The sequence below is a fragment of the Saccostrea echinata genome, unplaced genomic scaffold, assembly GCF_033153115.1.
Source record: "Saccostrea echinata isolate AGI-Se365-2 ecotype Australia unplaced genomic scaffold, CSIRO_AGI_Sech_v1 ptg000081l, whole genome shotgun sequence".
NCBI lineage: Eukaryota > Metazoa > Mollusca > Bivalvia > Ostreida > Ostreidae > Saccostrea > Saccostrea echinata.
This window is the reverse complement of record NW_026889830.1, coordinates 529,790-549,597: the sequence shown is the minus strand read 5'-3', so window position 1 is coordinate 549,597 and position 19,808 is coordinate 529,790. Positions and strand designations below refer to the sequence as shown.

General features: G+C 31.9%; 1 protein-coding gene across 1 annotated transcript; it reads left to right on the top strand.

Moving 5' to 3' along the window:
- Positions 1-2,731: 2,731 nt before the first annotated feature.
- LOC133176756 (transient receptor potential cation channel subfamily M member 1-like) lies at positions 2,732-19,594 on the top strand. The gene is made up of 11 exons (XM_061311826.1): positions 2,732-2,902; positions 6,414-6,490; positions 6,627-6,675; positions 9,980-10,111; positions 15,739-15,907; positions 16,014-16,167; positions 16,285-16,490; positions 17,228-17,309; positions 17,731-17,776; positions 18,052-18,090; positions 19,544-19,594. The coding sequence occupies exons 1-11, from the start codon at positions 2,732-2,734 to the stop codon at positions 19,592-19,594; spliced, it is 1,176 nt and encodes a 391-aa protein (XP_061167810.1).
- The last annotated feature ends 214 nt before the right edge of the window (positions 19,595-19,808 follow it).

Genomic DNA, 19,808 nt, shown 5'->3' with positions numbered 1-19,808 from the left:
ACAACTACGCTTCTAAACCCTATTTATTTGCACTTTTACATTTTGAATTTGATGTTGAACACTAGTGTTTATATCAACATTTATCCTAATGTCATTCACTGTAAAGTTTACCCTACTTTTGAAAATGTTTAATCATAGTCTTGAACTTCCCTTCAGAGACATCAGATTTTCACAAATACATCGTGTTTGATTTTCACAAATGCATCGTCTTACACCAATAGGTATTGTTGAACAAATAAACAAAACTGTTTTGAATACATGTATTTTGTGTTTCAGATGAAGAAAATGCTTCAATATGTTAAGTACTTATCTTGTCTGCTGTTGAAAAAGGGGCAATGGATTTTCCCAGGACAGTTTGTTAGAATGACTATGGAAGACATTTTTGATCAAACTTCATTGCATTATATTTTTGGAAGGGTGAGCAATGGGTTTTATATCATATTAGGCGAATACTGCAAATTATGTGAAAACGCCGCAAAGTGAAATAAAATTACCCTTCTTTAGCCCTTTCCCCTTCTTGTGACTTCCAACTGGTAGAAACTCAGATATGCTTGGAATAGTTTATATAGAATAGACAAAATACACATTGATGTTGCGTTACTTCTAATTTCTGTCCAGTGCCAGAGCCATAGTGACGACTGTCTTGATTGTACCTCCCTCAAGCCGTGTTTATCCCTTTTAAACTGTCAGTGATACACTTACGTGGCCGTTATTCACATTTTAAGACACAGTTTTATAAGTATTTATTCAGGAACCCCAAAATGAGCTACTTTTTAAAAGAAAAAAATGGTTAAACTGAACAATATACCAAAACTATTTCAACTTTATTCACTAAATAAATGTGTGTTGGAAAGAGAAGCTTTTTTTCTTACTTCAGATCATGTACCAATTTTTGTATTTGCAGAATATGGAAGAAGATATTAGCAAAAAAATATGGAAAGACCTCAGAAGAGAAATGAAATCCACCAGTTTTCCTCCTGAAGTAAAAGGTTTAAGGATTTTTACAGAACAAATTAAGTTTTTTTTTAATTTTAGCATGACAAGTGTTGTTATTTGGCCAACTTCATTTTATATCTATCGTAGCTTTTGTAAAAAAGCAAAATTTTCTCCCTTTCTCTGTAGTCTTTCAATTCAATTTTAGATGGAAAACTTACACTTCGAAATGAATATTCAGGTGTCAATTTGGTATTCTACGCCCTTTTGAGAACAGGAAAATTTATTGGTGCTAGACAACTTGTAGAGAAAGGATGTGTAAGTAGTTCCTTCACTTGGTAATGACAGATATGTTTATTGTGCACCTACATAGTTTCTTTTAAGCAAAATAAAGGTTGCACCTAATATATCACACTATATCAAAAAGGTCAATCAGAGGAAAACAACTCGTTGTCCGCAACGACTTTCTAGTTTTTATCAGCTCACCCGAGCAGAAGGCTCAATTGAGCTTTTCTTATTACATAACGTCCAGCGTCCGTCTGTCTCTTCATTTGTCTGTCTATTAACTTTTCACATTTTTGACGTCTTCTCAATAACCACTGGGCCAATTAAAAGAAGACTTGCCACAAAATATTTTTGAGAAAAGGGAATTTTAGGGTGTTTATATGAAGGGTCAAACCTTCTTTCAAGGGAAATAATTGCGAATTAGTGCAAAATTATTGACATCTTTTAAAAATCTTCTTCTCAAGAACCTCTGGATTAGCAAAAGTGAAACTTATGCGGGAATATCACCAGGTAATGTAGATTTATGTTTTGTTTGTTTCTTTGTTTGTTTGTTTGTTTTTTGTTTTTGTTTTGTTTTGTTTTGTTTTGTTTTGTTTTTTTGTTTTTTTTTTGTTTTTTGTTTTTTTGTTTTTTTTTACATCAAGACGACTGCGGGTAGAGTGGGGTTTAAATGGCGATCAAAATTTTACATAGGAATGCACAGGAAAAATATTTTTAAAAATCTTTTTTTTCAAGAACAGCTAAGCAATGAGTTGTCATACTGATATGGAAGCATTCTCAGGTAGTGTAGATTCAAATTGATTAAACTCATTCAGTTTATTCATATTCTTTCAAATCATGACCCCCATGGGTAGGGTGGGGCCAGAATGGGCAACGTTTTCATAGAAGTTCATAGGAAAAATCTTTGAAAATCTTCTACAAAATTGCAAGCCAATTATTGCTCATATCTATGTTGAAGTATCCTCAAATAGTGTTGACTCAAGTTTGTTTAAATCATGACTCCATGGCGTAGGGTGGAGCAACACCGGTTTCTCGTTTTTATTAGTTTTTCTTTGCTTACAGATTGGAATTCGGCCGATTCTGATAGGCACTAGAACACTGGATGATTTGAAAAAAGAATGGAAAGCAACAACTGATTTTCAGAAAGAAATGGAATGCATGGCAGGGTATAAAACTGAAAGAAAATAGAAAAAGATACCTACATCAACTCAAATTTTATAACTAAAATTATTTTTGACAGTCATTTATTTTCTGATTTACTTTAATGAAGCATTTAATTATTGAATAGAACGAAACAAAATATAGATTATTGACAAATCGTTTAAACGTTTATTTAAGGATGTTTAGTCAACATGCGTTGAGTATAATAAACTACATCCAGGAAAAAGATGAACGAAATAGGCACAAGGCCTCAGAAAGGAGAAACAACAATTCCGTCGACAACAACGAATGTCAAATATGTTGCAAGGAATTGCTGAGCAAAATAAAACAATTCTTCTTTAATGAAGATGAGATGTCTAACAAAGCTGGAAGACTGCTTCTAAATCATGGTTATCTAGAAGCTGCATACAAAACAGAGAATGAATGCTTCCTGGAAAATGCTAAGCTTAAAACTATGCTTAAGGAGATGTGGTATGGAGAAGGGTATAAGGAAAAGAAATGCTGTGAAAAAGTTCTATACTTTGTATGTATTTCTATGCGTAGTAAAGTTTTCATTTTAAGGACTTTTTCGATCTCTCAGTTTGTATTCACTGTAGTTATACCTGAAAATAAACTAGGTTTAATTATTTTCTTTTTCAAATCTGCGGCTTACTATAGATTCAATATGACTGAAATGTGACGTGTATATCAAATGAAAAATGAAAGTAGGAAAGGGTTCTGATTATTAGTTTCGAATTGTATGAACATATAATTGATTAATAATCATATGATAAACAATTGAATGTATATTTGATCTGAAAATGGTTTTCCTTATCTAGAATTTGTATATCCAGTTAACTTAAGGTTCTTTTAAAAGTAAAAAGACAAAAACAAATCTTCATTAATTGAAATATTTTATGTATTACAGGGTTCTCCATCATTTCAAATTTTATTGTGAACAATACTTAAGCGAAGTGCTAAAATTTGCAGTCTTTTCGCGACCGAATTCTAAGAAAAACTACTTAATTAATTGAAAAAAGACACTACTCTTCTGACTCAGTAGCTTGATAGTCGAATTGTATCAATCATTTCGCAAATATGATTAGAAATAAAAAACTAATGAGTATGGAGCAAGCATAATGTAAACAAAAATTAGAATGTTTCAAATACTGTTAGGAAAAGTGTGATTTATTACCCAACCCCAAGCAATACACATACATCCTTATAATTTAACAAATGTGCGTTCACAAAATCTGACAATAACACAAATAACATTTTATCTGTTTAACCCTTTTTATTTTTCTAAGTTTCTTTTTGTTTACAAACAAGAAATTTTTACACCTTCAGTGTGTACAATGAAGGGCAAAAGAAATTCTAGTAGGTCACACAATCAAAATACATTAATACGATTGATTGATTGATTGATTGTATGTTGTTTTACGTCCCGTTCGAGAATTATTCACTCATATAGAGACGTCACCATATACCGGTGAAGGGCTTCAAATTTTGACCTTTACTCGGCACTTAGGGCCATTGAGCAGTAAGGGATCTTTATCGTGCCAACGCCTGCCCTGACACGGGCCTCGGTTTTTAAGGTCTCATCCGAAGGACCCGCAACTTTCACTTCAAAGTGCCGAAAGCATGGCGAAGGAACAGTTGCTACCAATTTTTTTTTATCGACTTAGGTCAGTCGCGGCCGGGATTCAAACTCACGACCTCCCGATCACGGAGCGAACGCTCTACCAACTGAGCTACCGTGAACGATCCATTAATACGAGGGTTGGCCGTTAAAATCGTAGACATCGCGTTTTCATCGAAAAATAATGCACGTACTGAGCTGAAATTTTCAGAAAATGTTAATTTATCATTTTAAGTACATTTTAATATTTCTAATAACCTATATTCAAAACATGGATTTTATTATACTTGAATGTGGACAGGGTATGGCCCAACGGAACACGAGGAAAATATCAGGGTTTACAAAGGTGAAGTATGAATGCCCTATCACCAACTGTTCAAAAGAATTGGTCAAGGATAAAGGCTTCCAGACGTAGGTCAAACTCCAGGGTGAAGGTCAATGGGCTATAATTGTTGATATCCTAATATATAAAGTATTATATAGATAAATTTTGGATAAAAATTGAATTATTTTTCATTCCCTATCTATTATATCGTCATTTGGAAAATTTCAAGGAATTTGCCTTACTTTTCCGCAGTTTTCCGAGACTTTGATATGGCAAAGTGGTAAATGCAGCACACGGAAAATTACTCACCGGAGAATAGTTCAGTTATATGTTGATTGAGAAATGACGCATTAAGAGACTTTAAATGAAAACAGAATGTAACAAAAAATTTAAAAATATCACTGATATATTTGAATACAAGTGAAATGGGCATTTTCATAAGCAGGATCCTTTTGATCGAGTCTTCCGGTAGATCAACCAGCTACTGGCAATGATGAAGTATGCTATCGTTGCATACATTCGAAATAAGACTGCCTATTTAGTTCAGTGAAAGTGAGAGTACCTCCCATAACCAACTAATACAAGTTGTCATAAAGTCCGATGTGTGTGCGAGATTGGTCTCTTGGCTGTTTATGGAGGAATAAAGGGGGACTCGATTGTATGACTCAATAAAATATTTGGAATTAAAGTGGGGCTTATCCAACTCTTTAAAGCAAAGATGAAAGGTAGCGTTGCTTCAAACATGCTGACGTCATTATCCGTGCACCGGAAGCCGATACCACACATAACATAAAATCCCATATTTGGGAGGGGGGGGGGGGGTTGCATATAACTCTTTAAAATTTGCTATGTATATTGATGAAAAATTTATTTAAGAGTACGGGAAATTTTAGAAAGCAGGAAGGATTATTTTTACTCTAGATTACTTGTCCACAATTTTACCGGACATACCTCGTACATTTGCTGTTACCGGTGTCGGCTGTATAATGTTTCAGAAAATTTGTGAATCAAAAAAACTTAAGTAATTTCGAGTCATAAAATACCATGCTCAATTGATATATTGGTAACTTTTCAACATTACATCAAATAGAGCAAATACAATTTATCTTTGAGTCAAATACTGACTGACGTTTTTATACTAATTGTTGGCCATTATTTACACACTGAATTGTCGACGGAATTTTCCGTTATTTCCAGATCATGACAAGAAGCACACGGCTCATCAGAACATCAGAAGTGGGATCAGATGGCATGGAAGAGTAAGCATCCGCTGTCGACCGCTCACATCCGCCGTGTGCCCATAGTCATGATCGGAGAAACGGAAACATCCGTAGACAATGCAGTGTTTAAATAATGGCCTAACAATATTATGAAAAACGTCAGACAGTATTCGCCTTAATGTATCTAGGAGATACATCTTAGTGAATAATAGGGTATTGAAAAAAATCATTTTCAATTATTGGGAATCTGTAATCACATGACTTGTATCTTTTCATTCACGCGTAGTAAAGTTCAGCGAGGGTCTATATTGACTGATTGATTGATTGTTATAAACCCCTTATGAGCGTTAAGCATTCACTCGTCACAATCTACCGGTGAAAGGGTTTAAGTTTAGATCTATATGCGGCACTTACAGCCATTGAGCAGTGAGGGTTCTTTATCATGCCAACGACAACCTTGACACAGTACCTTCCTCCGTTTTTAAGATTATATTCGAAAGACTTCTTCTTCTAATAACGAGCGCTTGGCAAAGTAATAGTCACTTTACACGTTAACGGCGTAATTTTGACACGGTGCCGGAAACAAGAATCGGAGCGAGCATCCAACCACTGTGCTACCACGACTGAATCAAGGGTCTAGAAGATATTTGATTGTTTAAACCAACTAATGGGGCCTAATTAAAGGAAATTAACAATTAAGCATTAGAAACTAAAAAAACTGTTCTCAATTTCGAGTCTTATTTTGTGATTTATAAATTTATACATTAATGTTCCTGTGGCGGGGCCGCCACGTTAAACAGCCCTTGGAGAACCCTGAATTATTTGATGTAGGCATATTTAATATAATAAACTAATATTCCCCTTTTTGTAGTTTTTTAGGTTATTCCTGTGCATTATTCATATCTTTATCATGCCGGTAATGGTTTTCTCATTGGGCAGGCCATCATGGTAATTTTTTAAAGAAAACTTCTTCCATAGCTATAGGTCAGAAAAGTTATAAAAATTTCTGTCAAAAATTCAAAACTTACACATAAAAATCATCTATAAAAATTTAGATTATCTTTAGAAGCATCTTTATTTACAGGTTCTATCAAAAGTATCATATCCCAATCCTGAAATTGTGGATCAACATGGTAAGTGTGTTTCCTTTTGCATCAGACTGCCCTATACAATTGTAATTTCATTAGCCAAGTAAACTTTCCTAATAGGCGTTTGTCTTGTTTATCAGTCCATAAGTCACTCTTTTTACTTCAATATAATCAAGAACAATTGAGAACCGATACAACGAAAACATAGTTAAGCATAGAAAAATATATTTAACTTCAGTTAAATTTACTAAATCAAATTGTCAAGGACATAACTAATGTGAATAAAAGTTTCTGAAGGAATCATTTTAATGAAATATTGAACATAAATACTGAAAGATATGAACCTGTAAAAATTTAGGCATTTATAACTTTTTGTCTTGGAAGTTTTATTTTCTTTACACAACTTAAAAGTAGGTATTACCTGAAAAGTTCCAAGCGTGTTTGTTAACACAAGAGATCTGGAAGCTCAGTCTAGCTTATTCTATTCAAATCTTTTGTCTAGTCTCCGTTTCTTTCTTTTTTGTAAACAACATACAATCAATCAATCGTTTTTATTCAAAAATTAACACAGATATGCACGCATCTAATTGAATGTGTATTGAGCAACCTAGTCATGATGCTCAATTAGATGCGTGCATATCTGTGTTAATTTTTGAATAAATACGAGTGATTGATTGTATGTTCTTTTACGTCCCATTCGAATACTTTTCACTTATATAGAGACGTCACCATATACCGGTGAAGGGCTTCAAATTTTGATCTTTACTCGGCACTCAGTGCCATTGAGCAGTGAAGGATCTTCATCGCGCCAAGCCTGGCGTGACACGGAGCCTCAGTTTTTAAGGTCTCATTAGAAGGACCCGCAACTTTCACTTCAAAGTGTCAAGCGCATGGCGAAAAAACAGTTGCAACCCATTTTTATTGACTTAGGTCAGTCGCGGCCGAGATTCGAACTCACGACCTCCCGATCACGGAGGAAGCGCTCTACCGACTGAGCTACCGTGAACGGTGAATGGATAAATACGATGGTTGTCCCTAAATTTCCTAGACTGAGCTCATATATATTGCAGATATCAACGTATCTTTATATAATTTCATGTGTGTATAAAGTGTGTTTTTTAAATGATGAATTAGGATTTTTTTAAAATGATTATCTTGCCTGCTGGGATATTAGTGAACATCAGCAGTATCGATTTTTTTGGAAAATGCACTACTTATCAGAATCACATTTTCTGCTTTATCATAAAAGTTTATTGATTGATTGTATTTTGTTTTACGTCCCATTCGAGTTTTTTTCACTCATATAGAGACGTCACCATGTACCGGTGATCATGAAGGGCTCCAAAATTTAACCTTTTCTCGGCACTCAGGGCCATTGAGCAGTGAGGGATCTTTATCGTGCTATTGCCTGCCGTGACACGGGGCCTCGGTTTTTAAGGTCTCATCCGAAGGACCCACAACTTTCACTTCAAAATGACAAGCGCTTGACGAAGGAACAGTTACTCCCCAATTTTTGATCGACTTCGGTCAGTCGCGATCACGGAGCGAGCCCTCTACCGACTGAGCTACCGTGAACGGTCATAAAAGTTTAAGTTATAGATATGAAATTTCATAATTGATATCATATGCGAAGCATTAATATATTAAAAAAAGGTTTGAATTACATGCATTCATTAATACATTATAAAAATCTCCTTTATCTCTGAGGGATTTTTGTTCGTCTCTCCGAAAGGAGTTGCTCTGTGACGCTTTGACAACGATTCTTTGTCTATTTCTTTCGGTCGGTCTCCTTTTTTGCTTCTTTTTCACACAAACCTTGAAGAACTGCTTATGTCATTCAAACACTTCGAACATTAATATGTCCATGTATTCAATAAATCTGTGTCTTCATTTGCGTCTCTACTGGGATGAATTCAAGTTTCGAACTACGTTTTATCATTTTCCAGTCGCCGCCTGTGTCAATGCGGCGTCATTATTATTAAATAGTCAAGTGTTAAACCAATGCAAATAAGCGTTATAGAATTCTTATTAAGGAAGTTATACACGATGAAATTGGAATAAAGGCAGTGCTTTATTTCGTTCTTATTTAGCCTGTGAAATTTCGACAAGAAATTACATTTTTGCGAGATTTTATATTTCATATACCGATTTTGTAATAGTAAAGTTTGGGACTCGGCCGCCTCTTGACATCAAAAATTGAATTTTTTCAATTAATTAAAATAAGTTTGTGTACTTACGCAACGTTTTACACTAAAAATATTGGTTGTTGGTAGTTTTGCTTATTTTTAAAGTTTCATTAATTTTTATGCACCGCCATAAAATAACCCCGTTCCGTCATTCCGTCACTCTGCCATTCCGTTATCATTCACTTTCCGTTCATCATCTCTGCAACAGTTGCACACATTTAACTCAGATTTAACATATGGATACGTCATAGGAATACGCAGGTCAAGTTTGAACTTGGTCTCGGTCCGATGATTTTTAATAAAAAAAAGAAATTTTCAGTTTCCGCTCTCTAGCTTTTGAAGGGATGTGTGTATAAAATTGAAATTGCATGTGCAAGTGTGTTACAAGAAAATACAAGTCAAAATTGAATTTGGTCATGGTCCGACGAGTTTTGACAGAGTTATCCCTCTTTAACATAGAAAAAATAAGAAATTTTCAATTTCTGCTCTCTAATTTTTGTAGGGATGTATGTATAAGAATGGAACTGCATATGCATGTATTTTACCAGAAAATACAGGTCAAGTTCGAATTTGATCATTGTCCGATAATTCCCTCTTTGACTTATAAAAAATTAGACAATCTCAGATACCGCTCTCTAACATTGGTAGGGGTGCATGTATAAGGTTGAAATTGCATATGCAGGAATTTTATCAGAAAATACGGGTCAAGTTTGAATACAAATTTGAAACTAAATATGGCATTTGAAATTTTGGCTGCCTCCAGGGGCATTCGTGGCGTTATGACACATCTAGTTGACAATGGCTTACTGCAAAACGAAGATTAACTACCGAATTTTGGGACAACCCTAGCACTGTAAATAATTTTAATAATTAACCAGGTATAAAAAAGTGTACATCTTTAAGCAAACCTTCTTAATGGGCATTTGTACATTCATTTGAATATAAACCGCACTTCCTTTTAGTCCTAAGGGCAATTTATTTGCAAAAAATATTTTTAATGAACAATATCTTCATGATTATTTTCGGCTCGTAATATTATAGCTGCCATACAGCAAAATTAATGAGAAAAAACCCTGAAACACAACACAATTTAATTTTAGGTTGAGATCAAATATTTGTTTGATATCTATAACTTTCTTTTTTTTTTTAATATTTTATTGCAGGTAGGATTAGCTTCGTTTCTAGCTGCCTTTGCCTACATGCTTTTGTTTGACTATACCGAGAATAGAATATCGCAGTCAGAGTATGCGGTACTCTACTGGATTGGTAACAAATTACTTGACGAATTACATCAGGTATTTTTTTTCTTATAAGACTTTTTACAGTATATCAAAAGAGGTATCATAGATATCATTGTGACGCTTCATTGTAAATAATAATAATAATAATAATAGTAATAATAATGATGGTTGGACTATGAGTTTTGTTTGAGAAGTTCAATTGAAACGATCACATTTTAATAATAACTGGTATCTGGTATAATTTTTTGCAAGAAGGTCCCAATTTCGTTATAAGATATCCCAAAACAAATTCATTATTTGAAATTAAGAAAAAAAGTTATGATCCCGAACTTTTTATGTCAAATATTTAAGCTTAGCTTTAGCGACTTTATTATTAAGTAAACATATAGTTTACATGAGATTAAGTTTAAGGGTGCTTCCCTATTACCTGGTTTCTAGTGACCATGTGTGTATCAGTCAGTTTCTAAATTTTCCAAATTTTAAAATTTTTCTCAAGAACCAATCGGCCATTTTCAACTAATATTGGTACAGAACTTTCCTGATTGAAAGAAGTTCGGAACTGTTAAAATTAAGGGACCAAGGAGAGATTTAAAAAAAAAAAAGTGAAAACAAGGGTAAATTCATTAAAAAAAATCGATTTTTCTAGAACAACTAGACAAGAAAAATTTATGATAAGCCTTCCGACATATTCTGACAATATGTCGACATCTTCTGACAATATGTCGGAAGGCTTATCATAAATTTTTCTTGTGCCAGTGCTAATGCCAATGCACCACAATTCCATGATTAAAAATATCAATCTGCAAGGTATCCCAGATAGTGTAGATTTAAACGGACTCAATGCCGTGAGAGAGGCATTGAGTGGGACAGATATAGTAAATTTTATGGAGAAAAATCATTTAATATCTTCTCTAAATCAAAAATAGAATCAATATCCTTTTTGAACAACCCCGAGTTGTGTCGATTTAGGCATCTTATTTTCAAATTATGTAACCATGGAACCAGGTGTTAGAATTTGGCTAAAATCATGGATTATATTTTAAATGCATTTATACGGATAGGGATGGGGTGGGGGTTTTTTCTAAATAGGTACAACAATGTTGGTCATACTGATTTTTGCAGCATCCCCTGAATGTATGGATTCAAAGGCCCTTGGGGTCACAATTTATCCTAAAGTGGTGACATTGTTTAAAATCCTCTGAAGAACAGGGGCTTTAATGTTAGTATGGAGAGCGATTGATGTTATTGTCAAGAAAACGAACCATGATCGCTTTACAATTTTGAAGTTTTGATTTTTAAGTACAGGTTCACGTAAGAATCAGGCAATCGGTGATAAGTCGAATATTTCATATTCGGCCAATATTTTTTTATATTATTACTTGATACAGTAGTAATTAAAATAAATCATGATTTTTCCAAAAAGGCACATCCAGGCTGTGATATGTTACTATAAATAGATTCCGGCATTTATGGGCCAAAATGTTAACCAAAAAAGAGGAAGTTCAGTACAGAAGTAACAAGTGTTGTTGTTTTTTTTTTTATAAATTATCTAACCCTATTTTATTTTGAGAGGAGTCTGTATCCTTCTTGTATTAGTTGTCATGGAGTTGATATCTAGGTCGTATCCATAGTAACCATTGTAATTATATGTCAAGACATTTTAGATGTCACAAACATTGTGAATTTAAAACAATATTATTAAAAACAGCAAACACATTATGTAGCTTATTACACATGGAAAACTAAAACAAGCGCTCATTATTACTTTTCCAGTTTAAAAAGTGTGGAAAAATCAATTAGCAGTTTTTAATGAAAAGGAAAACTATTGAGAAATTTTGATAAATTGCTTGAAGTTTGACATGATTTTTTCCTAAATCTAAGTGCATTGTGTGTAAAATTTAACTTTTATTGAATTGTTTCTTAATTACATTTATCACATTATTATGAATTTTTCTATTCAATGTACCGAGTTTACTCTGGAATTAATTTTATTTCTCTAAAATAGTTTTGGAGAGAATTATGATCGGGATCGAAATTCTGTATATTAAGTACCCAACTTTGATGATTCCAGATATTTTAAGGACAGACGATACGTTCCTCAATAATATATAATTTTTTCTAAGATTTTGTCATTAAAGTATTGCTACTTTAACATGTTTACTCACAAAAAATTGAGGTACATTACCAGGCATTTGTGCATGATACCAGTGGATAGTTCTTCTTGTATAATCCTTTTGGAAAAAATTTAATTTGCCAATATCATTTTTTTTAGTGTTTGAATTTTTTAAATACGATTAGAAACTGGTTTAGAAATCAGAAAGTCATTAAAATTTTAAATATTTTTCATACTTTACGAAGATATACATAACAGATATTTGAGGAACGTATTGTCTGACCTTAAACAGCTGTTAAAACTAAGCAAGCGCATCCATTTTTCTTGTATTACTTTTTTCATATAGTAAACATGATGACCAATCACTATCTATTTGGGTGATTCTTCTTATATAAGCATTTATTAATTTTTTTTTTTTCATTTAGTTTTTCAGCTTTTACTGTTTGTCAAATACTAACTTACATATAACAACAGAAAATACATTATGCTACATGAAGACATAATTATAATGTATAAACAAGTCAGAGAATGTTGGTCTCTGCTAGCAATGTCCTAAAACTGTCAACTTTTATAGATAAAATTATAAATTCATTAAGTTCTTTGACTTTTTCTAAATCATACTACATGTATATGAAAGGAATGTAAAGGATTTTGTTCAACTGCAGAAAATGATGCAGCTGCAACATTTGATTTACTGTACCGTTATATGAGCAGCAATACGATATTTTTAATTGCATATTTAACACAATATGTCATGTTGTTCAACATACTAAATTAAATGTTTAAATATGAAAATTTCCAAGTTTATTCTAAAGAAATCAACAATGACCAATTTGCAAAAAGGTTTAACATGTTTATTAAATGTTAACAATTTACATGATATATAAATTACATTGTACATAATACAAAGATCTAAATTTGTAGAAGAAAAGTTGTTACAATATCAGTTCTTTATAATCATCATTCCATCCCATGATTTTTTAAAAAAAAAAAAAAAAAAAAAAGAAGCTTTTTAAACTACAGTACTTTTCAAGAAGACATGCACATTCAAAATTCTGAACTTGATCAATTTAATATATGGACTTGTGGTGCTTCTACTTTTGGATGATTTCCGTTGTTTTCTCATATAGTACTCGCCACTCTAAATCTCAACTGGTATGCTATTCCCTTTGTTTACAAAAGTTAATGAGCAATGTAGGACTAAAGTTCTACCTACGTACAATACTGTCACTAGCTTTTATGATGGTTAAACACAACAAAAGGCAGCAGATTCACTGCTCGATGTGATTTTAGAATATTCTTTCATTCGTAAAGTTTGTTTCCTTGTTTTTCACTAAATTTTGAAGTTTGGACAGGAGAAGAAGACCTCGACTGTTTGAGAAGACCAAAGAACTCTTCTGCAACTTGAACTTGTCTGAAAAATTAAATGCAGTGGCATATTACCCAGTATTTTAAACTCTGATAAGCATAAAATTTATTATTGTTAAACAATTTAATTACTTATCTCTAAAAACATTTTTAAAGTCTTAAGCAAGATATTTTTTCAATTGGTAGTTTAAAATAAAATAAATATCTATTCTATACCCATTTTATAAAATGGGGTTCTCCTAATTCATAGGGAGGATTTCCAAGAAGAAAAAAAAATACACCCAACTTTGAAATAATTTTGAAAAAGACCAAAAATTAAGGCACTTAGAGCTTAATGGAAAAAAGCTTGCTTAATATATTTGGTTGACATCAAAAGGGTTTTCCTCACTGTTATAATGTTAGCTTAAAAAACTACTTACTTGCACATGTTGCATCACATGAACTCCTTTTTTTGTAAGAAGATAATTTCCATATTTCAGCAGGGTTTCGGGAAATAAATCCATAAATGTTAGATATATAATTGTGTCTTGAAATAACCACAATCAAGTGTAACATAGGCTATGTTGTTGTTCTCAAATCGAGTGTCGCATGACTCGAATAAGTCCGCATTTCCTCGCCAACTTGACTTTATGATTGAGAGTTTCAATAAAACTGCTGTTTGGCAACGATTGTTTAAAGTGCGTTGTGTAACGAGAAGACCAATTTTCTTTGAAGTCTGTTATAAACTCTTGTACATCTTTGATAACGCAGTCAAACTGTAAAACTATAATAATCCTGCCCAAATCCGCATATGACAAGTTTCGAGCAACCTGAACCCGATCAAATTTGACACCCACTGCATCGCTAGATTTCAAGGAAAAAGATGTTAAGTTTGAAGTTAGACATTCCTTAATTTTCAGTAGATTAATTAAATCAAAATAAAATGCCAAATTCGATGTTTAATCAATTTGATTCTGTTTTTTCGGCATCAGCGTACTTAACAACGGAGCGCCCTCAAGCGACAAATTAAGTCATAAATCAAGAACGATAACTGAAATTCACTAATATTGGAAGTAATTATCGGGGTAGTAAACGCTAGAATCGCAATTTTCCAAACTTTTTAAAATTTAAAACTATAATTTTTAAATAGCTGTTTCGTTGTTCATTATCACTTTCTCTCATAACATTTGCTGTTTTAATTTTTTAAGGTTTCAATATCCATCCATTGTATAGATTTGTACTACTCATGTTCATAATATTTTCTCGATATACTGCCTATTAAATTAGAACAAGCCTGAATATTTCCAAATCATTGAACATATGTAATATATATGTCCTGATGCATAACCATGTGAAGTTTCAAGTCAATTCTCAAACACTGACTTATCAGGAAAATTTTATTTTGCCTGATTCTTACGTGGACCTGTACTTAATGAATTTTTATTAAAATCTTCATAAGAACTCATAATATAAAATCTAGCAATTTTGTTTCTTTCTGTGAAGCTTGAACATATGATATTAAATGATAAATGCTTTTATGATTATAATGATAAATATCATTTTTTGGTTCAGATATTTGTTATACATTATCGTAAAACTATGAGGAAGACAAGAGGTGAAAGATGTTGTGAATACATAAAAAACATCTGGAATTGGCTTGACTGGTTGATTGTAATTTTCTGCTTTGTGGGCTTTGTTGCCAAATATTTCGCTGAATGCGACTCCGTTCAAGTTTTTGCAAAGATCATGTTCCTGCTGTCATATATTCTGCTAAGCATGCGAATCTTGAATATGTTTTGGACTTATGAGTCTCTAGGCACTCAACTAGTCATCATTCAAGAAATGGTTTGTACTCTCTTCCGTAGTAACTGTTAAAAAGTTTTTAAAAAATGAATTTTACCTTTAAAATTTCTTTGACATATATTCGTTGAGGTTGTGCTAATAGAGGCTAGTGCATCATTGCTTTTTTTTCGCCTGCAGTTTTTCTTCTTCAAAAGAAATTAAATTCTCTTCAAAAGGAAAAGAACAAAAGAAACCTTTAAAGAGCATAATAAGATTTAAAAGACATTGATCTATGACAATATAGTTATAAAATGTGTCACTCATGTATAATATTTAGTCTACAGTTAAGAAAATTATTTGGAATATCAATAAAATATTTAGATAAAAATATTTATGCAATTGCTAGAACAAAATATTCGTGCATATTTTTCTCTATTAGGCTAAAATAACAGTTGCTTTTATGGCGATAATGCTTGTTATAATGATGTGTTACAATGTGGTGGACTACGCCCTTCTGTATCCAAACACAGAGTTCACATGGACGGAAATTCAAAATATTGCAAAAAATGGCTACTGGGCCTTGTATGCAAATTTCCCAGAGGATGTTGGTAAGTTTCAATCAATTAAATCTTAAAATATCGAGTAAAGTTCTAGTACACGTGTAATCATTGAAACCGTTTATAAAGGCATCCATTTTTTATTTCAATTTTGAAGGTTCAGAGTGCACAAATAACGCAACAGAGTATGAACAAGAACTGAAACCAAGATGTCCGACCTCTTTGGGGGAAGCCCTGTCTCCAATCATTAGAGCCGTATATGGCTTCGTTGCCATTGTTATGCTGTTGAACTTGTTGATAGCAATTTACACGTATGTTAACAACTTTAATAAACAAATTCTTAAAATTTTAAAATGAAACGATTCATCGGTAGTCTTGAAAATTATTGGAAATTGTAATTTTTTAAACTGGTTAAATTTCATTTTTAGGAAAGCGTATGAAAATGTGGATAGTAAATCGCGAATATATTGGTCACAACTACAGTCAGATTTCCTTGAAGAATACACAATCAGAACAATTTTTCCTGTACACATGAAGGGTCTCTGCTTACTGGTGTTTGTTATTTATCTCTTGGTATCCTGGATCTATAGTAAAATCATGAAAACTGACCATGAGAATCGACGATTAATCAGAGGTAGCTTATGATTGCATATTGATCTTTATCATTGCCTTAATGAGGTATGAAATAGATAAAAAAAAAATTAAAAATCGATTTCATTTAAGATAACATTAATTTCATAAACCTTTTAAGGTTTTAGAACAGTATACAAAGGATATCAATTTTTTTTTGGGGATATGGAAGTTATTTCACGGGTGGGACAATTTTTTTTTAATTTTCAAGAATGCGAAGCAAGAGTGGAAAATATAAAAAAGAAATCCCGTCTTACGAGTGAAATAATTCCCACAAAATTTTGAATGTTCTGTTTATTACATTTTCTTTGATTTTCCAATTGCCTATTTCCTTTCGAAACAACGTGGCATTTACTCTGACGTCACAGTAGAGCGGCTGCAACGTCATATATAAGTGTTTGCGAGATTTGAAAACTTGTGAACATGGATTTCAATAGCAAACTTAGAGAAACTTTGGCAGTTTTATTCTCTGTCGAAGTGATTTACTCAATCTTATAACAATCCATGTTTGTACAACGGACTTCGTGAAGAAATTGAGAATTTTGCTCACATCTGACGTTCTTTCACACTTTGACAGAATATCGTTTTATATTCTTCCACACTGATAAAATATATTTAAAAAATATAACTTTTATTTAACAAATAAATTACAATATTTCACTGTTGAAAATGTTTGTAATAAATGTGTTTTCTTGTGGACGTTGTTATAAGAGTAAACGACAAGATTCAATGTCATTACAGTTCTCTTCTTCGATGAAACCTTTGATGATCTTCGGACGGAAACAACTGAAGAGGAAATAGATGGAATGTTAGAAGTGCAAAGGTAGCGTTAGAAATTTTATAATCGCAAACTAACAGCTTAAGTTCTGACACACACACCCACCTTTGATAAATTCAAACATCTACCGAAAATTATTCAGATAAATATTTCATTCATAACACATATGCTTGCTTTTTTTCAATCGACTAAAAATTATATGCAAAAAATCAAATAACAGAAACGGATGAAAAAAAAATCTGAAAATTTATACACATCGTTGCAAGTAGAATGGTTATTTACAAGTAAAATATCATAATTTACCGAAAGGATCCTAGTATTTTGAATATGGTTTAATAAACCAAAAAATCTATGCATGGAAAACTATATTAAAATGAATGCTACAATGTAACACTTAAAAATTTTCTCTGTTGATTTTATTTGTTTATACATATTTGTTACATTTCCGTATTGATTGTTATATCAGGGACACGGATACTTGGGTATCTGAGGCTGAGGATATTTCTGTAAAGGTAAGAAATATGCGTACCAGGTAAATAAAATAATTCAATAAGTAAAATTACCATTACAGTACATGTATAATACTTCCTGATGATAAGATTTAACTCTCTGAGTCGTATTATCTTATTCTTATTCAGTAATATAACACTCATTTATATTTTCAATGACAATAATTGGACAATAAATGCAATCCTATATGAGATATTTTAAGAGTTTAAAACTCTCAACAACACAAACATGTTTTAAGTATAATCTTCACCGATTGAAATCTGGTCTTCCATAATAGCAGGAAAGACTGATTGAAGAAGATGATACAGAAGTAAGGGTAAGTATAGTTCAATATTATCTTTTTGTTCAAAAAATTCAAAAATGCTACTTTTATATCGTTGAAAGTTTCATGCTCAATCTTTTATTCATAAAAATAAGCAATGATTTATACGGGTTTTTTTTGACAGATTGCATTCCTTTATTATCATAATACATGTATAATGATGATTAGAATTATACCATTTTTGAAAAAGAAAAAAAAAAAAAAACTAAAAAAGCTCAAGATGATATAATGCAAAAATTCATAAATTCATAAAATTTTTAGATCAGCAAAATAAAAAAAAAATGTTTTAACCCACAGATCTGGATCAAAGATATCAATGAAAAGGTACGTATATGTGCATTACCTTTTCATTCTGACTATCACTTAGACATGTTTAACATTTGGTCCTTCTTCATTAATCAGGGATTTTGAAATCGCTGAAAATTACTCGTATATTTTTAAAGTTATACAAATATGTTGGGGGAGGGAGATAAATTGCACTAGAGTAGTAGTAAATCACTATTATTGTGAGATTCTGCTTCATTTTCAGCCTACTTATCCTCGATTTCATCAAATAACATGATCGCTGTTTAACGCGCAAGTCATGACGAGTATAAACATGGACACGTTGTGACGTCTTAAGGAGTGTGTTTTCATTATTAAACTCATCGACAAAATAATTTTAAAAAATCATAACATGTAATGGTGCCAATTAGTATCAATATTAATACCAACCATGACTTGCGCTTAAAACAGCAAGCATGTTATTTGATGAAATTGAGGATAATAGGGCTTGAAATATAGCGGAATCTCATTATGACAGTTTTTTTTTTTTTTTTTTTTTTTTCAAGGTAACACCTAAGAAATAAGACAAATGATATATAGAATTATAGCATACAAAATTAAAACAAAATCAGTGGATATTCCAATAACATGATTATATAAGTTGGAAAACGGTTATAAAGTAATTGGATATATCCTTTCTTCCGCACAGATTCAATGCATGTTAACGGAACTGAACACCATAAAGGTTTGTAAATGTCCATGATAAAAACGAATTATGGAAAATAATGTAATTTTAAATAAACAGTAAATATTATGATAAAGGTAAAAAATGGATGGGAAAATCAATAGTAAATCTTTCATACAGTACAAGGCGTGTTTATCTGAAGAACTGTAAGCCCGAAACAAAAAAATGAATAAATATAGAATTCCTTTGTTATTTTTCATACTAATAATTGTTACTTTCTAAATTTTACAAAAACGATCCCAGTCTATCCGTAGTAATACATTGTATGGTTTGTTATTACATGTGTATATGGTTTTCGCGTAAAAAAAATAAAAAGAATTGATTTCTCTTCTCAATGCAAATTATCATATTTAGTCGAGTGAATAAGAATATACTAAGCGTACAATAGCGGCATAATATTAACAGTTGTTTAAATTATTTTTTAAATTTATATTTCAGAGTTTTTCTGCACCTAAAGAAAGCTGTTCATCTTTAAAAGAGGATCACTAGTTAAAACAAACATTGGTAGCATGAGAACTATTCAATACTAACATAGGGAAATATATCAAATATAATCAAATATATCATTTTTTTGGTTTAGGAATTCAACTGTTTTTAATCATAAAGTGGATTTGAACTTGTAAATGAACAAATTGTTTTTCATATTTGTGCAAAATTATCCTTAATATTAAAGCATATATATCAATGCTTACTACATATCGAT